This window comes from Embiotoca jacksoni, unplaced genomic scaffold, assembly GCF_022577435.1.
Source record: "Embiotoca jacksoni isolate LCO1_2020_lvr unplaced genomic scaffold, fEmbJac1.0.p SCAF_11, whole genome shotgun sequence".
NCBI lineage: Eukaryota > Metazoa > Chordata > Actinopteri > Embiotocidae > Embiotoca > Embiotoca jacksoni.
In genome coordinates this window covers 2,909,774-2,931,327 of record NW_027185241.1, presented here as the reverse complement: position 1 = coordinate 2,931,327, position 21,554 = coordinate 2,909,774, and the positions used below count along the sequence as shown (strand labels likewise).

At 39.8% G+C, this 21,554-nt stretch overlaps 1 protein-coding gene across 1 annotated transcript in view; it reads left to right on the top strand.

Moving 5' to 3' along the window:
- Nucleotides 1–11,076: 11,076 nt before the first annotated feature.
- grik3 (glutamate ionotropic receptor kainate type subunit 3) overlaps nucleotides 11,077–21,554 on the top strand; it is an 86,309-nt gene continuing 75,831 nt past the window's right edge. Inside the window, exon 1 of the mRNA XM_069142130.1 lies at nucleotides 11,077–11,922. Coding sequence (XP_068998231.1) covers nucleotides 11,808–11,922 — 115 coding nt within the window. The 5' untranslated portion in view covers nucleotides 11,077–11,807. The remainder of the gene's footprint in view (nucleotides 11,923–21,554) is intronic.

Genomic DNA, 21,554 nt, shown 5'->3' with positions numbered 1-21,554 from the left:
GTTTAAAAAAAACCACATCACTACGTGGTGTACAGCCTTCTCGGTTGTCAATAGCAATAAACCGGTAGCTATGGCACTTCAAAGGATATTAAATGCAAAAGGAAAGAGCTATTGGACTTCATAAAACTACACGGACTACGTAGCAACTTGAATAATATTTATTCTCTTGTCAGGTCACGACCCCTTATTGATTATGCAAGTGAAAGAGGAGCACTCAGTTGCACAATTTCCCACAGGGCCTTCAAAGGATGTCACCATGAACAATACAGGTTAATTAATTCCCAAGCGACTTGTACTGGTTCATGACAATTATGTTTAGAGAGATTTTCTTAACAACAGAGCCATTAAAAAAAAAGCAAAAAAAAAGCTGATGAGGGCCAGTTCTGCAGCAGGAGCATCAGTGGAAGCTCTTTCCTATACAAAGTAAAAAATTATCCTGAATGCCAAATCAGGTCATTCAGTAAAAGTTCTGTTGATATCAGTATTATTAATTTGTAACTGCTATTACTATGAGTCTACATAAGATGTTCAGTGAGTTATTCAACAGAGACTTAACAATTTTTAGCGGTCCTACTTTCTTTCTTCATCAAAGAAACTTAAGTCAAAATTTTCATCGCAAATATGCTGATTTACTCTTCATAAAGTCAACCTTATTCACAGAGCTAATTATTATTATTATTATTATAAAAAATACAAGTCAGAACTTTCATTTTAAATCTACTGATTTTATCCTTCTGTCTTAATAATGTTAAGACATTATTTTGTTATTTAAAAAAAAAAAAAATCATTGCAGAACTCCCACAGGAAAACTACTATTTCACTAGCTAGGACCCCGCCTCGGCCGAGGGCAAACCTTCATTGATTGGGGGAGATTAAGCAAGGGTGAGAGTTTCGCGGTTTGGGGAAGGCTTAGTCGAGGATCCACTGCGGCTCCCAGGCCTTGCAGATCCCCGAGATCTCCATGTGGGACGGAAGGATAAAGGCTATGAAACATGATAACAATAAGTGAAACGGTTTAACAAGAGGGAGGGAGGGTGGGATGCGGAAAACATGAACAGGCCGAGGTTTAGAGTGGGTGGATATTTATAGGAGTGTGGCCGGAAGTGGGGGAGTGGTTGAGGCGTGGTCCTGCTCCTGAAATTCAGCTAAAACTTTATCTCCAATTAAATTTGCACGGATATAGTTTTTTTTCTGTTCACAGATTTAAGTCAGAAAGTTTACTGGAACTGATGAAGCTTATTCAACTGCTGTGTCTGTCTTCTGATTAGGAGTGTGCATGTCCATATTTATCATGCAGACACATCTTTAATTCGCTGCTCTTTCAACAGAGACTTTAGTTGTGGTTGGAAAAAACAAAGCGGTTCATTAGTGCCACCATCGTGTCACCAGTGTCTCCGGATGGCCAATCTTTGGTTCTTGCTCTTGTTCCTGGCAAGTAAGACTCAATTATGTCTCCACAGACTAGGATTAGTAAAAGCCATGAAAAGATAAACATAACTGTGTGGGAGAAATGTGTTTTTCTCCTGTCAATCATCTTGCAACTGCATAGATTTATATTTTAAACCCTTTTGGGAGTCCCAAAACCAAGGTTAGGAACTACTGCAATAGCCTGCAGGAAAGCAGACCTACAGATCATAAAACATTAATGAATGGCTTATCAATTAATGATTGTTCAAATATTTGCACATTATCCCATGACAGGTAAAGTGAATAACAGTGATTATCTCATTAAAATGGCACCTGTCACAGATTGGAATATATTAAACAGAATGTGAACAGTCAGTTCTTGAAGTCGATGTTTTGGAATCTGGAAAAAAAGGGGCAAGCATGAGGATCTGAGGTACTTTGACAAGGGCTAAATTGTAATGGCTGAATGGGTGGATCAGAACATCTCCAAAATGGCAGCGCTTGGATTGCAGTAGTTAGTACCTACCAAAAGTGGTCCTAAAAAAGACAACCGGTGAATGGGAAACAGGGTCATGGGTGCCCAGGGCTCACTGATGTGTATTGGGGGCAAAGGAAGAGATACTGTGGCACACTCTGCTGAAATCCTTGATATTGACTATGATAGAAAGGTGTCAGAAAACACACAACTTCACAGTCTGATGCATATGGGGCTGCGTAGCCGAGGACTGGTCCGAGTAGCCATGGTGACCTCTGTCCATAGACAAAAGCACATACAATGGGCAAATTAGCATCAGAACTGGACCATGGAGCAATGAAAGGTGAGCTTGTGGACTGATGAATTACATTTTCTTTTACATCATCTGGACAGCCAATTGTGTCTGTGTTGTTAGATGGCAGCAGGATGGGCTAAGGAAAGAAGACAACCCAGCAGAGGTGGTGTGATACTCTGGTTAATGTTCTGCTGGGAAACCTTGGGTCCTGGCATTCATATTAATGTTACTTTGACATGCACCTCCTACCGAGACATTGTTGCGACCACGTACATCCCTTCATGGCAACTGTATTTACTGATGCCAGTGGTCTCTGTCAACAGGATACTGCATTCTGCCACACTGCTCAGGAATAGTTTGATGAATATGACTAAGAGGTCAAGGTGTTGACTTCGCCCTCAAATTCCCCAGATCTCAGTGCAATCGAGCATCTGTGGCATATGCTGGAAAAACAAGTCCAGTCCATGATGGTCCCACCTCACAACTTCCAGGACTTAAAGGATCTGCTGCTATTGGTACCTGATATTGAAGTCAAGACTTGAAATCCATGCCTCCACAGGTCAGAGCTGCTTCGGTGGCATCAAGAGGACGTATTCACAAAATAAGTCAAGTGGTAATAATGTTGTGGCTGCTCAGTTATATACTGTAAAGCAGTGATAGTTTCTGCGTGTCCTTTACCAAAATCACTGCAGTTATGTAATAGATATAAATTGCATTTCAGCCCCCCATTAAGCACAATCAACGTCAACCGTAACCTCACTGATATGTGAAAAACTATTTGACAAAAGCGCTTTTGATGTTTTCAGCTCTGCACAGATAACATCGCATGCAGTGATCCACCTGATATAGAGTGATTGAGACTGACTCCTGTAACTCAATATATGCAAATGTCAGCCAGGCAAGGTTCACTTGTAGCGATTATCCATGTACAAGATCTTTGATTAAGCCAGCACGGTGCAGTGTACATTGATTGAAAGAGCACATTTCGAAATGACCCCCGTCGCTCATTACAGTTTTTTTTTTTTTTCCCCTTAACCCACTCAGTGATTACTAGTAGGTGTGGTGGTCATTATTCCAGTGCACTTAATGTATACTGTCATAATCAGTCAGGCATTAAATAGATGTTTTATACCGCAACAAGAGCATACTTTGTAATCATCAACTTTTAAATATCTAATACATTTTTATGAATGATGTCTTGGTGGTAAATGTGACACGAAGTGCCATATTTCTAGACCTATTATCAGAATCTCAAACTCACTACACCTTCATGATTTTATCATCGTGGTATCCCTGAGGTCTCTTTAATCCTCTTTGGAAAATTGGTGTCATATCACTTAAAATATTAATATAATCGGAAGGGAAGAGACAGCACTTTTTTTTTTTTTAAACTTTTTTTAAATTTTTGTATGTTAACCACCCTGGTCTGTAGATTATACAATTTTGAACTAATTTAGCTTTTTTTTGCAACATTTTTAATTGAACACAATATGGTGTCTTCAAGTTTCACAATGTGGGCTGCATAATAAAACTGTTTTAATGCTTACGTTTTTTTTTTTTAAGTACAACAAAAAAAGAAATGAATAAAAAATACGATGTTACTTTCTGCTTGCTGATCTGCATTTAAAAAAAAAAAGAAAAAAAAAAAAGGGTATAGATTGTATGTTTTAGACCTTGATGTGTTGGTCAAAGCTCCTTGTGAAGCAATCACGCCTTAGTGTGTTTCTTGACTCAAGTGTGACAAGAGGGACCTGCCCAACATGAAACTGTGAGTGACATGCTGCTGGTTGGTATGTGCTTCACTTCACACTCATCTGCTGCTACAATGATGGACAGCACACACACACATTCATCTCCACAGGGAGAGATGTTGCAAGCATGGGCCATACAAGACATAAATGATCCAAGGTGTCCAAGGAATATGTTACAGTGGGTTCATTCATTCATGTTGTCAGAAATCTATCTGTGCTATTCTCTCTCTTCAAAAGAAAGACTTCAGCCCCCCTGCTGCCTTTCAGCTTCTGAAAGCATGCCACAGTTTTACCACACATTATTTTTAAATTCCTTATCATACATAACACAAAGTAAAATCCCTGACTCACATCAACAAATACCATGATGTGAGTTTATCTGAGAAGATTAATAAACACGTTTTCATGATTTAGGAAAGGTAGTACAACAGCAATGTAATCGCTCAAGACTCCAGCAGAGACATTAATGCAGGAGAGCATGTGCACTTTGTAACATAATTAAAAGTTGTCCAGGAGTAGGGGACTGCTCCAGGGTGCAATTACTCATAACTGCCAATGTGATAACATGAAAGTCTGCAGATCACTGTATTGTGCACAAATTCAAACACGTTTCAAATTGGTGAGACACTTTTTTTTTTCACAGTTTGCCTGAGTCAGATTAGGATTTAGATTTGCACAGCGTGCGCACACACACACACACACACACACACACACACACACACACACACACACACACACACACACACACACACACACACACACACACACCCCACACGCCTGTTTGACATGATTGCCAATGCCAACCTGTTACAATAAACAAGCAAACGGCAGTTGACATCAGATGCAGCAAATCTGATGGACTCTCTGGCCACATGAGAACATGCCGCACATGAAACACTGTTCACTCTTGTCTCAAAATATGTGACAAGCCTATGTCTGTCACATGTAACATTAATGCTAAATCAATGAAAACTGCTGATTGTCAGAGCTTGCATGACCTCAAACTCCTGTACTTTCATGATACCTATTTTATGTAGCTGCAGATTTTTAACAGGCCATTGATTTGGCAGACGCAAAAGAAAACAAGGTGCAAATGCATTCCAAACCATTTATAATGCAGTTTTGAAGCCACTAAGCTTGTCTGGGTTGGATGCTGCATATAATTAATGTCTCATTGTTTGTGTTAGACAGGGTCATTGAGGTTAATTGAGTCTTACTTCAAAATTCTGGCTGGGAGCCACACGTGCAGTCTTTACTGTATATTCATTTTAATTAATATAAAAGGAGTAGGCAGCCAGCCTTGCCAAGCCTAATGATGGGCAAATGCTGTGTAAACAACAACAAAGGCTGGCCCTGTTCAGCTGCCTGCGAAATATTAACAGACATAGCGTCTAATCGTACAGAGGCTGTCACCGCTGCTCCCTTTCCGTTACTGATAGATAGGCTACTCGAGTGAACTGAGTATAGTGTGCAGATAACCTCCCAAACAAAGCCTTATGGGTATTCGCTGCTGGAGCATTTGCAACGCATGTCATGATACCAGGCTCTTACTCTGCCTCACTTTGAAGCACTCTCTTGAGATAGTAAACACACATTAAGGGTGCTATGCTGATGGCCTTTCTGTAGCTCTAAATTAAAAACCCCATAATTAGCCATATGTTTTTAAGCATATACTAAACTTCTAAAGCTGATACAGTGCAGTAAGATCAGCACAGTTACCAGTCCACCTCTCAGCAACAAAAATCAGTGATTATGGTGAAGCAGGAAAGTGTTACAGTCATACCCCACTCATGTCCAATACATTTTTACATTACAGCAAAGACCGGCATCAGCTGAAATGACCAGTCACTTGAATAATTTTGACCTTCGTTGAGTCAATTAATCTATTTTTAATGAAAATTTTAATAAAGAAAATAACTTTTTCTTTTGGAATTTAGTACCAATATTACCAGCTATAAATTCTAAAGAAATGAAAGTGTACTTTCACATTGCCATGTGTCAAATATGACTCAAAATCAGACTTAATTATCTTCAGAAAAGAAAAAAAAGAAAAGTGTAATTTGATCAACTGTCCTGCCCCAATGTGTACTTTAATGATGCTTGTAATGTTCTCTTTTTGACACTGTCATACACATGTTAATCAAACTTTATGGTTCACACATTGAGGTCATGGTTAATGGTGGTGTGGTATTGGACTGCATTATATTGAGAGATAGAAAGGACAAAAAATTAGAATAGAATTCAGTACAACAACACTACCTTTAACTATGATCTCAGTAATAAACATCATTGAATTTAGACACATATGACAACATCTACAAAAACGGAACGTGACCGTTTTTGAAAAAGCAGACTTTATAGCAGAACTGTGTGACTGAGCTGAATACACTGTGCAGCTTGAGTCGATACAGTGATTGTGTTTAGTTTGAAGTGCCCTATGAGTACATTGCAATCAGGTAGACAGAAATATGGTGTAGAAATATTGCATAGTTTCTGAGAACATGTAAATATCATGTTAAACAGCCGCATGCTGCTGTCGGGTGAAATACTGAAAAAAAAAAATCGAAGCAACCATTATTTACAAAACATGACTATGCAAATGATATGACCTCAGCATGGGACAAAACAACATCCTGATGCGAAACTGCATTCTGATGACAGCCTGAGTGTAGGTCAGGACCATTGATGCATACAGAGCACAGAGGGCCAAGTATAATCACAAGGGGTTCTGTGAAAAATTAATCAGTCCTTGATTGCACTCTATAGGTTTTCCAACAGAAGAGCTCAAGTATGATTTTAATTCCCAAGTTTGCCTCGTTGACCTTAAAGGCCTCCTTGAACATCAAGCACCATTCACGTCAAAACTGAGCAACTCTGGGTTATGTTGTTGGAAGAGAATTATTTTAATCTTTATTTTGATGCGACAGTCTCACATAATGACCACCTTTGTAACTATGACATTTATCATATTTTTACTGAAGGATCTATTCACCTAAATATAGAGGTGTTGATTTAAAGGTCATGGAGCTCTGAGTTTTTTTCTACACACATGTGTACAAACTGCTTTGCCGTTTTAAGTTGGCATTCAGTATTTATTGAAGATAGATGATGGGGATGATAAGGATGATAACACTAATAATTCAATTGATAAATCAGGTTGGTCAGGAATCTATTATTACTTTGTGCCTTTCTCATCTATAACCAGTGGCTGAATCCCGCTGGCAGTCATTTCCCATCTCACAGACTGTCTGGATGACTGATCAGGGTTGTGATTGTCTCCCCTCTCCCCAACACACCACCGCCACATACGTCAGCAGCAGCACATACATCTTGAGCAGTCTCTAACTCCAAGCCAGAGCATTCTAGAGCCCCAGTAAACGTTGCAATCAACGGCAGAATTGTGCCAATTCCTCATAACCTTGTCTGCACATGGCACATTGCCTTGAATCATAGGAGCGTGAGGCTGTGGCAAGTGTTCAGACTGTCAGCGGAGCAGCTATATTGCCCCAGAACAGTTGAGGAGGGTAAATCAACCTTTAATTATCTGGTTCTGCCCACAAAAGCTGTATGGGCATTGTAGACCTGATGTAATGGGGCTGCCACAAACCCTGTCATCATAGCAACACAAACATGCAGCAGTTCTACGACATTGCAGCCTCTTTCATGAGGCTGTTCTGAGCTGTGGCAGACAGCGGGTACTTTGAACTAAGCTTTTTGAAATGTTTTAATTCTACATAGATACAGGCCTTTCCAAAAGGAAGAAGTAAACTACACAAGTGTACTTTCCGCACACAATGAAAACCTGAATATGGAATATTCATTCCCAAACATCAAGCTTTTATGCCTTCAAACGTATTTTTGATTTGTCATGATCATTTCTTCAAATATCAATAAAACTCCTTCATAGTTTGAAAAGTTGTGTGGTCTTTTGATGAAACAATCATCTATGCTTTTAACAAAGCAGAATCTTCACCTTGAAAATAGTGAATCCCATCAAAAAAAACTTCTAAAAGGCATCTAATTTCTAACAATATTAGACTTAGAGATGAGTTCCCATTGACCATTGTTGAGGGGAGATGTTCGATCCTCTCCATTATATTCAGTCTGGTGGCAGAGTTCTTTATGTTTCTCCTGAGGAGAAAAGCAAAATCAATAGTGAAAATGTTTCACCATGATTCATTTGTAAGACTCAATCGAAGTAGCAGCATTTTTTCCAAATAATTATGAACAATCTAACATCTTGGATTGCACATGTTCTCCAGCCAATCACAGGCGTACGAGCAGAGCAGTGAAAGGCGCTGTAGAAATTGATTGTCTTTTCTCCTCTCTCAAAATCTTTTTAAAATAATTGTTACATAAATAAACAGAATGTGCTGATCAATGTAGTCACATAAGTACACCTCTTGTCAGTGTCTCCAGTTTTACAATGGAGACTCGATGTTTCTTGAGCCATTAGTTATGACCAACTTGCCAGACGAGGCATTGATCGTTGGCCGGTTGTAAATGCAACAGCAATCATTTCACAAAGAAAAAATGGAGCTGACTGTGCTGTCGTATGTGGATGTGTGACCTGCTTAAAAAGTGTCACCTTACGACTTTCAAATTTATGCTACTCAAAGTAGAGACTGCAGTTATTTTAACAGTGGTTGTTATATCAGACCTCAGAGTTCTTCAGTGTCACTTTTACACTTTCTTTCTTTTGCTTCAGTGGCCTTTAACAGCCACATCAGATATCATATAAGCAAGGAAACGTTACAACCCTGAACAAAATGTTTTTCTTTTGTTTTTGTTGTCGTTATAAATCTCAAAGGCACATCTATTCAAACAAAGAGTATGAAACTGTTTGCCCAAGTGTGCAGGCGTCTTTGTGCAGACTCAGTGATGGGGCACTGCAGTTTTCTGAACTGTATTTTAATAAATGTTGTCATGCTGGAATGAAAGACAGCTTAAAATTGGAGGATCAGTGTGAATACATTTGAGTATAAAAATGTTGTATTTTTGCTTTGTACTTCATCAGTGGTAGAAAGTAACTAAGTACATTTACTTGAGAAGTGTATTGTGCTTACAAAGATTTGAAGTTGCTTTACCTATAAGCATGACTATAAATTGCTGGATTACTCTTCTGTTGTTACCAACTACTTTTCAAAGAAAACAATCATACTAATCTACTCAACTACACTGTATCTATCTGACATACATGCTATTTATAGATAAGCTTAAAAAAATACAATGCACTGTATGTGCTGTTTATTAAACTATGTGTTTCCAACCTTCAGTAAAGTTCCTTTTAATTTACATGGGGAATTCAATGGGCTGTTATCAGGTCCAATGAAGAGACAAGTTGAACTTGATAAGTATATTTAGTAATTCTTGGAGTAATAGAGTATTTTTACATACTGTAGGTACTTTAGTTCGATAAAGGGTCAGACTACTTTTTTAACCACTACCCCCCGTGCAACGTGGGAGACACCAACACTGCTCTGGCCTTTCCTAATAATCCTCCTGGCTTTATTACCTTTTCACTAACTGTCAGCATGTATTTCTAATATTTCTCATGATAGTAGGCATTGTAACATATGGCACTTCTTACATTGATGGGGTGACAAAACTGATGGCTGTATGAAGATTTAATACCAGCTGCTGTGAGAAACAGAAACGATCCAAATCCACTTTGCTTCAACAACTATTTAAAATTTAGGAAATTTACTGAGACACTCCATTTTATGTTTCACACTTCCTCTATGTCACAGTGGGGCTCTCTGCTGCTCCTGGGCCTGACTCCCTCCAGTTATCAGCCCAGGTGATTGAGAGCACAGACCGCCATCTCTCTATAGAGGGCACCCACAGACCCAGAATGTCTTGTTTGCGAGAGCTGTGTACATTTTGTATTTGAAAGAGCAGCAAGTCAATGAATCTCGATAATGCGAGAGCCGGGCCACATAACTCACGTTGATAGTCCTTACATTGTGCCAAGAGGCGATAAATCTGCTCTGGGAGACATGAATATGCAGTGGCAGTCAGTCTGGCTTGTTCTTGCTTGCATGCCCCCTGATGCACAGTTTATTCATCTCCCCCATTCCAAACAGAAAAATAAAACCAATGAGCCGCGGCACTATCTCATCAACAGCATTGTATTAAGCACAAAAAAATGTGGTAGTGCATTTTTCAAAATATGTTTAATAACTGCAAATCTTTCATGTAAAAAAAAAACAAAAAAACCCACCCAATTTGTGGTTTTATCTTATTAGAATTTAAGATCTAAAAAAAAAAAAAAAAAAAAAAAAAAAAAAAAAAAATCGACTTTATGTCAAATGTGATTATATTTTCCCAGGAAATAAAACATCTATTCATCTATGTGTGTATATTTCTAGATCTAAAATATGATTAATGATCCAGGGAACATTAAAAAAAAAATCTAAATAAAATTGCATCTTCACCTGTCCACCGTTATCTTTCTAAACTTAATCCCAGTTGCCTGTTATAGACGAAATATATAATACAGTTACTGACATCTGCAGCATAATTCCACACATTGAAGTCGACTTTGCTTCCTCCAGTTGTGAGACAGCCATGAGTAACACTCTCTCTATGTGATTGTATATGTAACCTGCAGCTTATGTTTGACGGCTCTTTGTAAGGAATGAAAAATGGGCAGCCATATAGACACCAAGCAGTTACAGGGGATTAATGTACTCTGACATAGACAGAATGTCCCAAATAGCAGCGATAAGAAGGCGGCTTTGTCAATGGCCCAACCCTCAGCTGACACTTATTTCCCTCATGCAAATAATTCATCCCATTTACAGTACTGAAGACAATTGGAGAGAGAGAGAGAGAGAGGGGGGGGGGGGGTCCTTCTTTTTTGCTCGAAGCAAAGGAATATAATGCAATTTCTATGTCGGTTCCAGAAAATAATGAAAACAGCATCCCTGACATTCCCAATAACACAATAAAACAAACTCCAAATCTCATGATAAAACTGTGAATAAATGAATTGCTCATAATGCAAGTGTATAGAACATTTGGAAAAGTAGAGAACCGGGTGGTTATTCGGATCCCTCTCACCTCCATAAAACACTTCTTGGACACAGTTGACAACTATGCGTAACGACGCGTGCCTCTAGTGGCACCGTGGAAGGAGGGTCGTCAGACGCACGCATATGCACAGCTCTCTGCACTACCTTTCCATTCAGCTCAACCTGGGAGATTTGTAAAATGAACACTGTGTAACAGAGATCCTTTGGAGCGGATTCGGACTTTCCTAAATAACCAGCCTCGTGGAATCACCACCGTGCGCAACTGGAGGAGCGTCGCAGAGCGCGTTTTTCTTCACTGGGTTCAGAGCTGTGATCAAAAGTGGAATGAAGGACTGGAGTGATTAAACTGCAATAAGCATTTCTGAATCTCTGAAGTGTGTTGTAATTCCACAGCACTGATCGTGTAACGTTTTTTCTTTGTTCGTCTCTCGGACGACAGAATTGTTCGAGGCGACCCAAAGTTCCGCAGGCGCAGTTCTCCTTTTCAACAGCGGTGCAGGAGTCCGGCTCGGCTGTTGCCGTGGTACTTGCCAGTAGACAGATAGCATCGTCGGCAGGAGGGGATACAAAGACTCCTGCAGGCTAATTGTAGCAGCCTGCGTTCGCAGGTGTTTCACTGATCCGCCTGTGAGGGACTGAGGGGCTTCATCCCGATTGAGTCGCTCTCAGACTTGTGAGAAACAGAAAAAAAAGAAACCCTGGGAAAATGTTGCACCAAGTACAATGAGCGCAGATTTGTTGCAGACATCAAAATCCATATATGCTCCGTCGAATTCAGTTTTGATGAGCAATTCTAAATCGTCTTTGGAATTTTAAAAAGTGGATCCCGCGACTTTACAACCATGCGAAATACTTGGCAGTCTCCCCGGAATGCGATTTGGGAATACTGGACATCGCTGATTGTATGTCTCTTTTGGATTCAATACACTTACGGGATGCCTCATGTTATTCGAATAGGTAAGTTGTCCACATTTACATCTACACACACACACACACGTTTGTATTGTAACCTTGAAAGTTGCTCCCTATTCAGCGCGAGTCTTCATCTGTGTTTTTACGGCGGCAGCACTTTTGTTGTGGTGTAATGGGCAGTCTCTTTCATTACCGTTCGTTTCAGTCGTGTCTGGTGTGAATTTTCGTTTTTATTTAAACCAGGGGTTTCCAGTGAGCAACAGGAGAATGGTGCATTATAGCACGCCATTACATAAAACTGAGGATGCCTTCTCCACTTAGAGACCATGCAATGGAGTAATGTGGGTTAGTGTGACCTCTATGGACTCTGCTTTGTCTGTTTCATTTTCTACAGGCACTATGTTGAGTCACCAGCGAAATTCAGGCTCCTTGCCCTGCCTTCTGGGAGTAGTTTTTAAGCACAGTGTGTTAAATTAAAAAAACAAAAAAAACAACAAAAAAAAACACAGATTTGAAGCCAGAAAGCAGCTCCATCCAAAGTTTAAAAATGTTTTAATTTACACAAGGGGGATAAGTAAAGTTTTTATTTATCAGACAAGATAATCCCAGTTTACAAAAACAGCTCAGTTGGTCAGACTTTCCCTGTGCAGTTAGACCTTTGTTACTTTTGTATGTATGCTGTGAGAGAGCCAAAGAGAAGAAGCCAGTTTTGTGCTGCCTTTGTCTTTTTCTAATCACTCACAGAGGAACAATGTGGGAATTGTCATTTGGAGGCTGGCGAGGCGATGAAACATTTTGCACGGCCAAGAGACAGGATCAGAATGAAGATCAATACGTTTTTTTTTGTCACGAGGCAAATCGTTTTTGACATTTGGCGGAGTGCCATGCAGGACAATTACTCAAAATGGCATTGGCCCACATTTACATACCACTACAACAGCCGGAGTAAAGGCAGAGAGTGAAAGCATCTTAATAGCATGGAGCTTTTTGTCTTCCCGATGTAAATGATGAGTGAAAGTGGGACGAATGTTACAAAATTGCATATTTCATATCCTGTACTCTAACAGCTGCAAATGGCCTGTCCAAATCAGTTGCCTCTTTGTATGACATATCTGCAAATCAACATCCCACTCTGAGTTTGTAATTCACAATTCCTGGCAAGGTATGTGGGTGGTCCCAGAAAATCTACATTCATTTGAATTAAACTTATTAGACTCTAACAAGATGAAGTGTGGCTACATTTTACTGCACAGTAACCTTGAGTGACCGCTGTTGACTTCCTCTGTATTTAATAAAAGCATATAATTTAAGCCAATAAAAACACAAAGCATAAATTGTAAGATGTATGGAATAATGTTTACTACTGAGCGTCATATGCAGCCATCAGGCAGGCCCAGCATGTATCAATGATTGACTGCTGCTCTCTGAAGAGCCATGACTTTTGACATCGCTGTATATAGGCTTCGGTGGTCTTAAAAACTGCATAAATTCTAAAGCTCGCTGTCGACTGATCTCAACTGAAATTGTTTGGTCAAAGGGCCATTTTTTCCCTTATAATGTTTTTTTTTTTTTTTTTTTTTTTTTACTGTTGCAGCAACTCAAATAAAGACCTGAAATAGACTTGACAGGCTTTGTTTTTAAAAATGTCAAAGTGCTGAGACAAATTTACCCTGAAATGTGCTGCACTCGCACTGTTGCTTTTTATAGAATCTATCATTGCTCGCGGTTCAGGAGCAGTTTTTTTTTTTTTGTGTTCCCGAGATTGTATTTTGACAAGCCGAGATGAGGGACATGTAAGCGAAGGTTGCTGAATTTACCTCAACGCCAAAAGAACAAACAATTCAAAAGGCCCACGTCTTCATATGTTTGCGTATAACGGCCATGTGTTTATTCATTTTATTTTGTCCACCTTTTTAAAAAAAATCTGCCTGTGTGACAATAACATAATACACATACTAATATTTGATGAAATAGTCTTTACATTATTTCATTGAGGGTGTGTAGGAAATATACAACGTGTGTAAATTATTGCAAACACACTGTAGTTTTCTGTTCGTACTCACAGTCTGCTGATTCGTTCAAGGGGTGAGTGCTTTTTGGAGTGGGTGTGTATTTGGACCTTCACCGTTTCGTGTTTTTTCGTATTTGGTGTGGAAGTCTGTGCCGGTGCTCTGTGTCACAGCCCCCCTGCTAAAACCAACAGAGGGCTCTCTTGTAGTCAGTGCATGGTGGCTAATGTCGCTCTTCAGCACTGGTTACCAACACAAGTGAACCAGTGAAATTCATCGAGGTGGGCGGTGGTATTTGCGCGGTGCTCTCTGTCTGTGCTGTGTCTGCGCTTGGTTAGGTGGCCTGCAGTTCTCCAAGTACACCATCTGGGTAATGGTGGGTATCCAAGGTAGAGTTGTTGCCATTGATTTTAGTGCTTTTACAGTGCATTGCTCTGAGTTGAGGCCAGATGGTGGCTCCGTCTCATTCAGCAGCTTCTATTTGTTGGAGGGAATAACAGACTACACCTCCTGTATTTGTCCTCTTACATGCTGTGCATCACTTTCGTCTCCCTCTGCCTGCCTTTCATAATTATTTTCTCTTTTCCTGACATGTTTTGCAACCTCTCATCTCAAAGGAACCATTTCTGTTGATATAATGTTTTTTTTTTTTTTTTTTTTTTTTTTTTCATAAAATAGACAAAAGTGCTCAAGAATGTGATTTTTTTTTCTCTCTCAAGATGTCTGTATGTAATTTTTATTTTTGCCAATGTGGAAAAAAGACACACATTAAAGGAGTACACCAATGATTTCATGAAATATAATGGTTGCTTTTTCTGCTTTATTCTGTAACACCAGTGAGCGGCGTACTGTCTGCAATTTATTATTGCATTTTATACTTTATATATTATTGTAATTTATACATTGCTTTCTTCTCCACACGGGTTGCCCATGTTGGAGATTTGTTCAGATGAAAATATATTCATAGCATACCTGTATAATAATAAATGTATCATCAAAGCCTGAAGTAATGACAGATTATTATAGGTTGTTTAATTCATCTGTGTATTGATGAAACTAATTTATCATTTGTTGTCTCTTTTCTCTCTCAGTGAGGTTATTCACTGCCTGACAGGGATTTATTGAATAATCAATTACTTTATCTACCTAATACTTAAAGCACTTAATCAGTGCCAGTTAATCAATCTCCCTCATGATTTAATGTTGATTTCATTTCCTCAGCTACTCGCTTTGCCTGTACACACCTGGTCACATGCATTTTTCATTTAGCTTCCCTGAAAATTCTTCAGGCAGGCAGCACTCCAGATTTAATTATTGTGTGTAAAACAGAACCAACATTAAATGTAAGCTGACAAATGTTGGGCCCTTGAAGCTGTATGCTATTTGACCACTCACAAGTTCCAGTGGGATAAATCAGGTTTGTGGTCAGCGCTGTTGGTTGAAGCCTCCAAACACAAAGACACATCAGTGGCTTGTCCTCATCCCCCCACCAGCAGCGAAGAGAGACTGAGAAGTTTTCATGTGATTAACTCTTCTGGCGAGCAATAGAGAGTGCACTCTCCACTTGCATGCTCCCTGAGATCCTGCTCACCGGGGTTTGAGCAAATGTCTCATCTGAAATGACTCAGAGATATTTCAAGAGACCGCAAAAAGCTGTAATGGTGCTTTGCAATTCTACTTTTAACAAAGTCAAATCCGAAGGGGCGCGTGTATTGAGAATTACCCAAAGGGAGGATGGTATGGTTGGGTGAGAAGAGTGGGAAGGGGAAGGCATTAAAAAAAAGTGTTTGTTGATGGAAAAGAACAATGAGGAGACATCGCATCAAAAGTTCTATCAGATTAAGATGGCCATCAGTTGCTGAGTGGAAATGAATATTTCATTGTCATCTAAATTTAATGTCTCCCTAGACAGAAAGAGAGAGAGAGAGAGAGGAAGCAGGGAGAAGGCTGCTGGCGGAGGCTTGGGGCCGGGGAGTTGTTGTGGTGAATATGAACAAAGGCTTGTAGAGGTCACAGAAGAATTGGATACAGAGAGAAGCTTCTTTGATGTGTAACCATTATCTGTTAGTGAAAGCAGGGATTGAAATGGGAGGAATACAACGGTTGTTTTACCTGCACTAACATACTCCCCTTCATCCACTTGCATAAACATGGCTGGATAAACGAACTGCAAAAGAAATAGCAGAGGCCTATTTTCTGCCTCTTCAACTCGCAAGCATCTGTATCTTAGCTCTTTCACTCTGTCAGACACACACACACACGCACACGCACGCACACACACACACACACACACACACACACACACACACACACACACACACACACACACACACACACACACACACACACACACAATAAACTGATACTGCATCCACAACGTTTTCTAAAACATATGTCTGGTCTCGCTGGGCCTCTTGTACACAATCCAATTCCATTCTCTCTGTCAACACACTCGTGGCTCATCATTAGCTTCAATCTCGCTGATGAGAAACGGCAGATGTTCGTTTTGTTGAGCGGAGGACACGTCTCTGAATGTGCCATCTTCTCTACTCATCTGTGATCCTCTTTAGACGCAGAAGAAAGGAACATTCTATTTCCACAAACAACTATGTGCTCCGGGCGTGCCGTAATCTGTCTTTCCTGAAGCGCAGACCCTGCTCATAAATTAAGTCAGGAGACAGTCAACATGTATTAAACATACAGTGTGAGTCCAAGTCGGGATATATTAAATAAAAAGTGTGTGTAAATCCAAGACACGGCGCCGTAAATACATCATGCTCCTAATGTGTCCGATAACTAACATTAACAAGACTCACCTGTGTCAAGGAAGTGCAGGTACTTAGCTCTATGTTCAGTCACACATAGTAATGATCATCCAATAATCCAAGCCACTAGGGGCTAATAGAGCGGATCTACCAACCAGTAAAATAATCCTGTGACACAGCAGGGCCCTATCGCGCCCCAACTAGCTTAGCCTAGCCGCTGCTCGCACACCAGATGGTGTTTTCATATCGTACTACAAAGTGGGGGCTCCACAGTGAAAGGTCTGCTGCAAGCATATGCTTTTGCCTATTGATATGAATAAAGTGGTGAGTTCCTTATGGCTATAGATTTCATCGTTTTCATTCAAAAAGTGAGGTAATCACTTTGCTGTTGTTAGATGTTATTTTGCAGACAATATTTCATTTTTTTTTTTAAACTTTGCGGTTGAAACAGATGCTTTAAATGGTCAGTTCAGCCATATTACCCCCCCAAAAAAACATCATATTTTTCTTCAGTACAATAATGCATGCCGATAGTTTTGGTTTTTACATGCTTGGGTTCTCAGGTATCCACTCTGCAATTTCTGCTTCCCTATGAATCATTGTGAGTAGAATTTGGACAACAACAACAAAACATTCCACACTTTTTGCATTAGGGATAATCCACACAGCACACTGTCACAGTTTTAAAGTTTCAAGTACAATGTAGTTCAGATGTAATAGTAACATCTATGGATTATGCAGATTAACCATAACATTGCTTCAAGACACATTGCCAGTAAATGTTTCAACAACGTTGCTAAAGAACATTCTGAATCATTATGTGAGCAAATTGCTTCACTGCATTAGATATGAAAACGGGGTAAGATGATAAAGCTGAGAATTTACTGAACACAAACATCAGAACACAAAAAGAAAAGATTAAACTGGGGAATGATAAGGCAGAAGAATATCAATCTAATTGTAATGGTAGCAACTGAAAGCTAGCCTCTAGTTTTTTTTGACTGAATTGTAGAGATGGCTTTATGCAACAATCAGAGAGAGCATTTTTTGTTTTGCCTCATGGCCATGGACTCAATTAAAGACATCATGAAGAATCTTGAAATCAGTTCCAAAAAACAAACAGTACACAGGTCTCAAAGCAATAAAACCACATTAAGTGCCTGAGCAAAAATCAGTCAGGAAATAGCTTAAAACTGTATTTTTTTTCCTGGTAATTTGGGTGAAACAACCCTTTAAACATCTTCACATATCTCAACGTAGAGCTGTCCATCAAAAACAACAACCTGATTGATTTGGTCCAATTTGCCTGAGCCCCCACCCGCGGGGTCCTGAGGGACTCAATGTCATTATAGCAGGACGGGTGCTTTTTGGATCTGACAGTATTTTGAAATTCATGGCATGTCAATGTTGGCCATTTCCCTGTGAATGTTTCTGTACGAAGGCAATGAATCAAATTTCATGCTCTAGCCATTTGTCTTTATTATGTGCCCTTGTCCTTTCCATTTGACTCTCCCATCTCAGCTCTCCTTGGGGCTCTGCAGGAAAAGTCGAATAACATCAAAACAGTTTGAAAAGAAAGCTTGATCACAGGGCATATCACTTTCAGGGTCATGCTAGCAATATAACATAGTTAATTAGAATGATCTTGTTGGAGGTAATTTGGTGATTATTTTTTTACATTTCAGCATGGGGAGCAATTTGTCTTCACTTTTCCAGACACACTGTATATATGCTGGCAAACCACATGCACACATGCACACATGCACACACGCACACGCACACACACACACACACACACACACACACACACACACACAGACACACACACATCATAAGTGCACAAAGTACTGCAGCAAAAAGAGACAGAGAGAAAGAGAGAAAGAACGAGGGTGGTTACATAGATGAAGCTAAGGGACTCTTATTTAGCTGGTTAATTAGCCTGAACCTTTTGATCCCAATTTTAAAACTCGCCACGTTGCAATGCTGGCTCCTTTTGTGTGTTGCCCCAAGCCAGATAAAATTCCCTGTGCCTTTCAAAAGCTATCGCATTCACCGAAGCAGTATTAGCTTGGCTTTCCCTCCATGCGTAAGCGACATCCTTATCTATTCCCATGCGCAATGTGTAAACTTGGTCACCCCTGACCCCTCAGTTACATACAGTTACGTACTTGCATTGCAGTAACAAGACCTTTTCTTCTCGCTGCTTTAAAGCAATCAGAATTTGACAGTGGAGGTATCAGCCGCAGTGCACAGGTTTAAATCCTATTTAACTCGGGCTAAGGACAATGAATGGAGGGTGACACTGTTTCATTCTGCCCTTTTAATCAAGCTCTCATTGTTGTAGGTGCACTGAAAATGTCAGGTCTTGGTTGTGTGATTCCCTCATATTGCTGTTCCATGACTGTAGGGAGATGTGTGTGCATGAATGCCTGTTTAGGAGGGGGAGGTAGTGAGAGAAGGAGGGGAAGTGTGAGTGTGTGCACGACAAGGGGATGTATAAGGGGAGCTGGCATAGAATCCCTGGAGCGTAGGGGTAGAGCAGGAGTTACTAATCAACTGTGAGAGAGCAGGCTAGAGAAGACTCACCCTCTATTTCCCCCCCCCCAGAGAGAAAGAGAAGGAACAGATAAGACAAACCTCTTCAGGCCAAAAACACTACAAATAAATGGCTATCACCAAAAATATCAAGGGGGAAACAGAGATCCTTTTCCTCCACATTCTGCCTCACATCTTTCTTTTGTATCATTCCTTTTCATGCCGGCAGTAACAAATGCAAGGACTACCGCAGGAAGTGCATAAGACTTGGGGGTTACCTCTCTAGCCCCTGTGCTCATCCCTCCACTGATGGATAGCCAGGAGGTTGGAAGCCAATGTCAATTTTGTTAACACAGCCAATACCCAGAAGATACCACTCAGCATTCGCGCAGGCGAGACAGTCTGGGATGGTCTGTCCTCCGCCTCAGTGAGTGTTTTACCAGTTGTGGTTCTTCTGTCCAGGTTGCCCCCGGAGAGCAGTGTGGTTAACCGCAAAATGTTCCCCCGTGACTCATCTGAAGACAGCTTGTCTGCATGTGACCACCTTCAGATATATGGAACAAGACAGAGATTATCATAGACAGGGATGGGAGGTAGAGGAGCAGAGACTGTAGGCGGTTAGAGGCTGGCAGTACATTTTAGTAAAGCCATTAGGGATGCTTGTATGAATTAGAGCCTTTAATGTAAAGCCAGAAAAGCTAGTGACTGGCTGTCCTGCATTTTTTTTATTCACCCTTTCAGATGGGGTTTGTGAAGTACAAATGGCTGTCATAGTAACCATTTAGTTGGTGAACTAGATTGATTAGTGGATATTATAGCTTGTGATTAAGCAGCAGGTTTTTTGTTCAAATCAATTCTCTATCACAGAGAGTTAATGAAGAATTAGGACTCTGATTGTTCCTAAATTATGTTTTCCAGTCTCAAGTGCTTCTGTTTCTAGCCTCAATCATTTTTACTTCCCTTAGTGTTCAGTCTTGAATGTTGTTGCTAGATTTTACATTGTCGCTGCACCTACTGTCAATTTTAATTCAGTTGAATTGGTTTAAACGGTTAATTGTTTTCTTATAATTAGGGAAACGCTCACAGGCCATTATTTTAATGTCTTTAACCATACATTTTAATATTTAGTGTCTTTTTTGTGCTCACAGTTTTACATGTAATGTTTCAATTACAGTTTCCCGACATTGAGAAATGAGATCTGCCACCACCTTTTTTTCTTTCCCTTCTTAGTATTCACTAAGAAAATACAGCTCCTTAATGTCCCCTCTTTTTCAAACTCTTCACCTCAGAGTTACATTTTTACTTTTTCAGAAAAATAAAAAAAGGAGTGAAAGCTGGCTAATTTCTGAACAAAAGCAGGGAAACTGAGCTATGCTCTAAATTGCATTTCACTAAGACTGAACATAATACAGTGAAATTTGCCTGCGCCAAAATATTCTGCAATCAGAAAGTATTATCTAATTTGATGAAAAGGATCAATTAAAGTGATGCTGCAATAATCATATGCAAATTTAATGAGGCATCTGCAGTGTATTAGGATGATTATTTTCATTATGGAAGCAAACAATGCATGTCGTTTTCACCTGTGGTTGTAGTCTGAAATGCCATAAAACATTAGCTTTTGATATCATCTGGGATGTTTGAAACAAATTTACAGTTTCTGGTTACAGTGTTTTTGACATTTAACAACTGCATCGGTAAACTGAAAAACCTCAGAGGTGCGTCCTTGTAACAAATGCTAAATGTAATTTCAGACCACAAGTGGCCAACACACCAAAATGTAAAACAGTCTTTTGTGACTCAGAACAAGAAAAAGAATAACCGAGCTCTTTGCTGTGATTACACGTCTGGATTAACAAATCTATTGAAAACATTTAGAGGGTGGCACCATTTAGAAATGTCAATATTATGAATGTTTTGAAAGGTCTATCAGAAATGTCACACATTGTAGGGAAGTAGGAGTGATGGAGGTAAATAAGGACACGTATAGCTACATTTATCTGTCTTATATTCATACACTAAGTATTTCATGCTAATTTTAATTCCTGTCCAATTAGGACCACCCACAAATTCTCTTTTATTTTTGTTGGAAAAAAACAAAATGCTCCTCCAGGCTTCTTGAGTTTACTTTCCATTTACACCAGTGAGCTTCGGTTACTTTCATTGTTAGTTGGAGAAATTTTGAAATATCCGAACACCGACCACATTAAAAATAATTGGCATCATGCTGGCATCACAGAATTAATGCTCAGTTAATGCCCTGCTCGGCCTCTCTCTGCACTGTTCACATATGGATCGGTCTGCCAGAGTGGTAATTACTTCAAATGTGGTTAGGACCACTGATTCTGTATGGAGAACACAGGCTAAC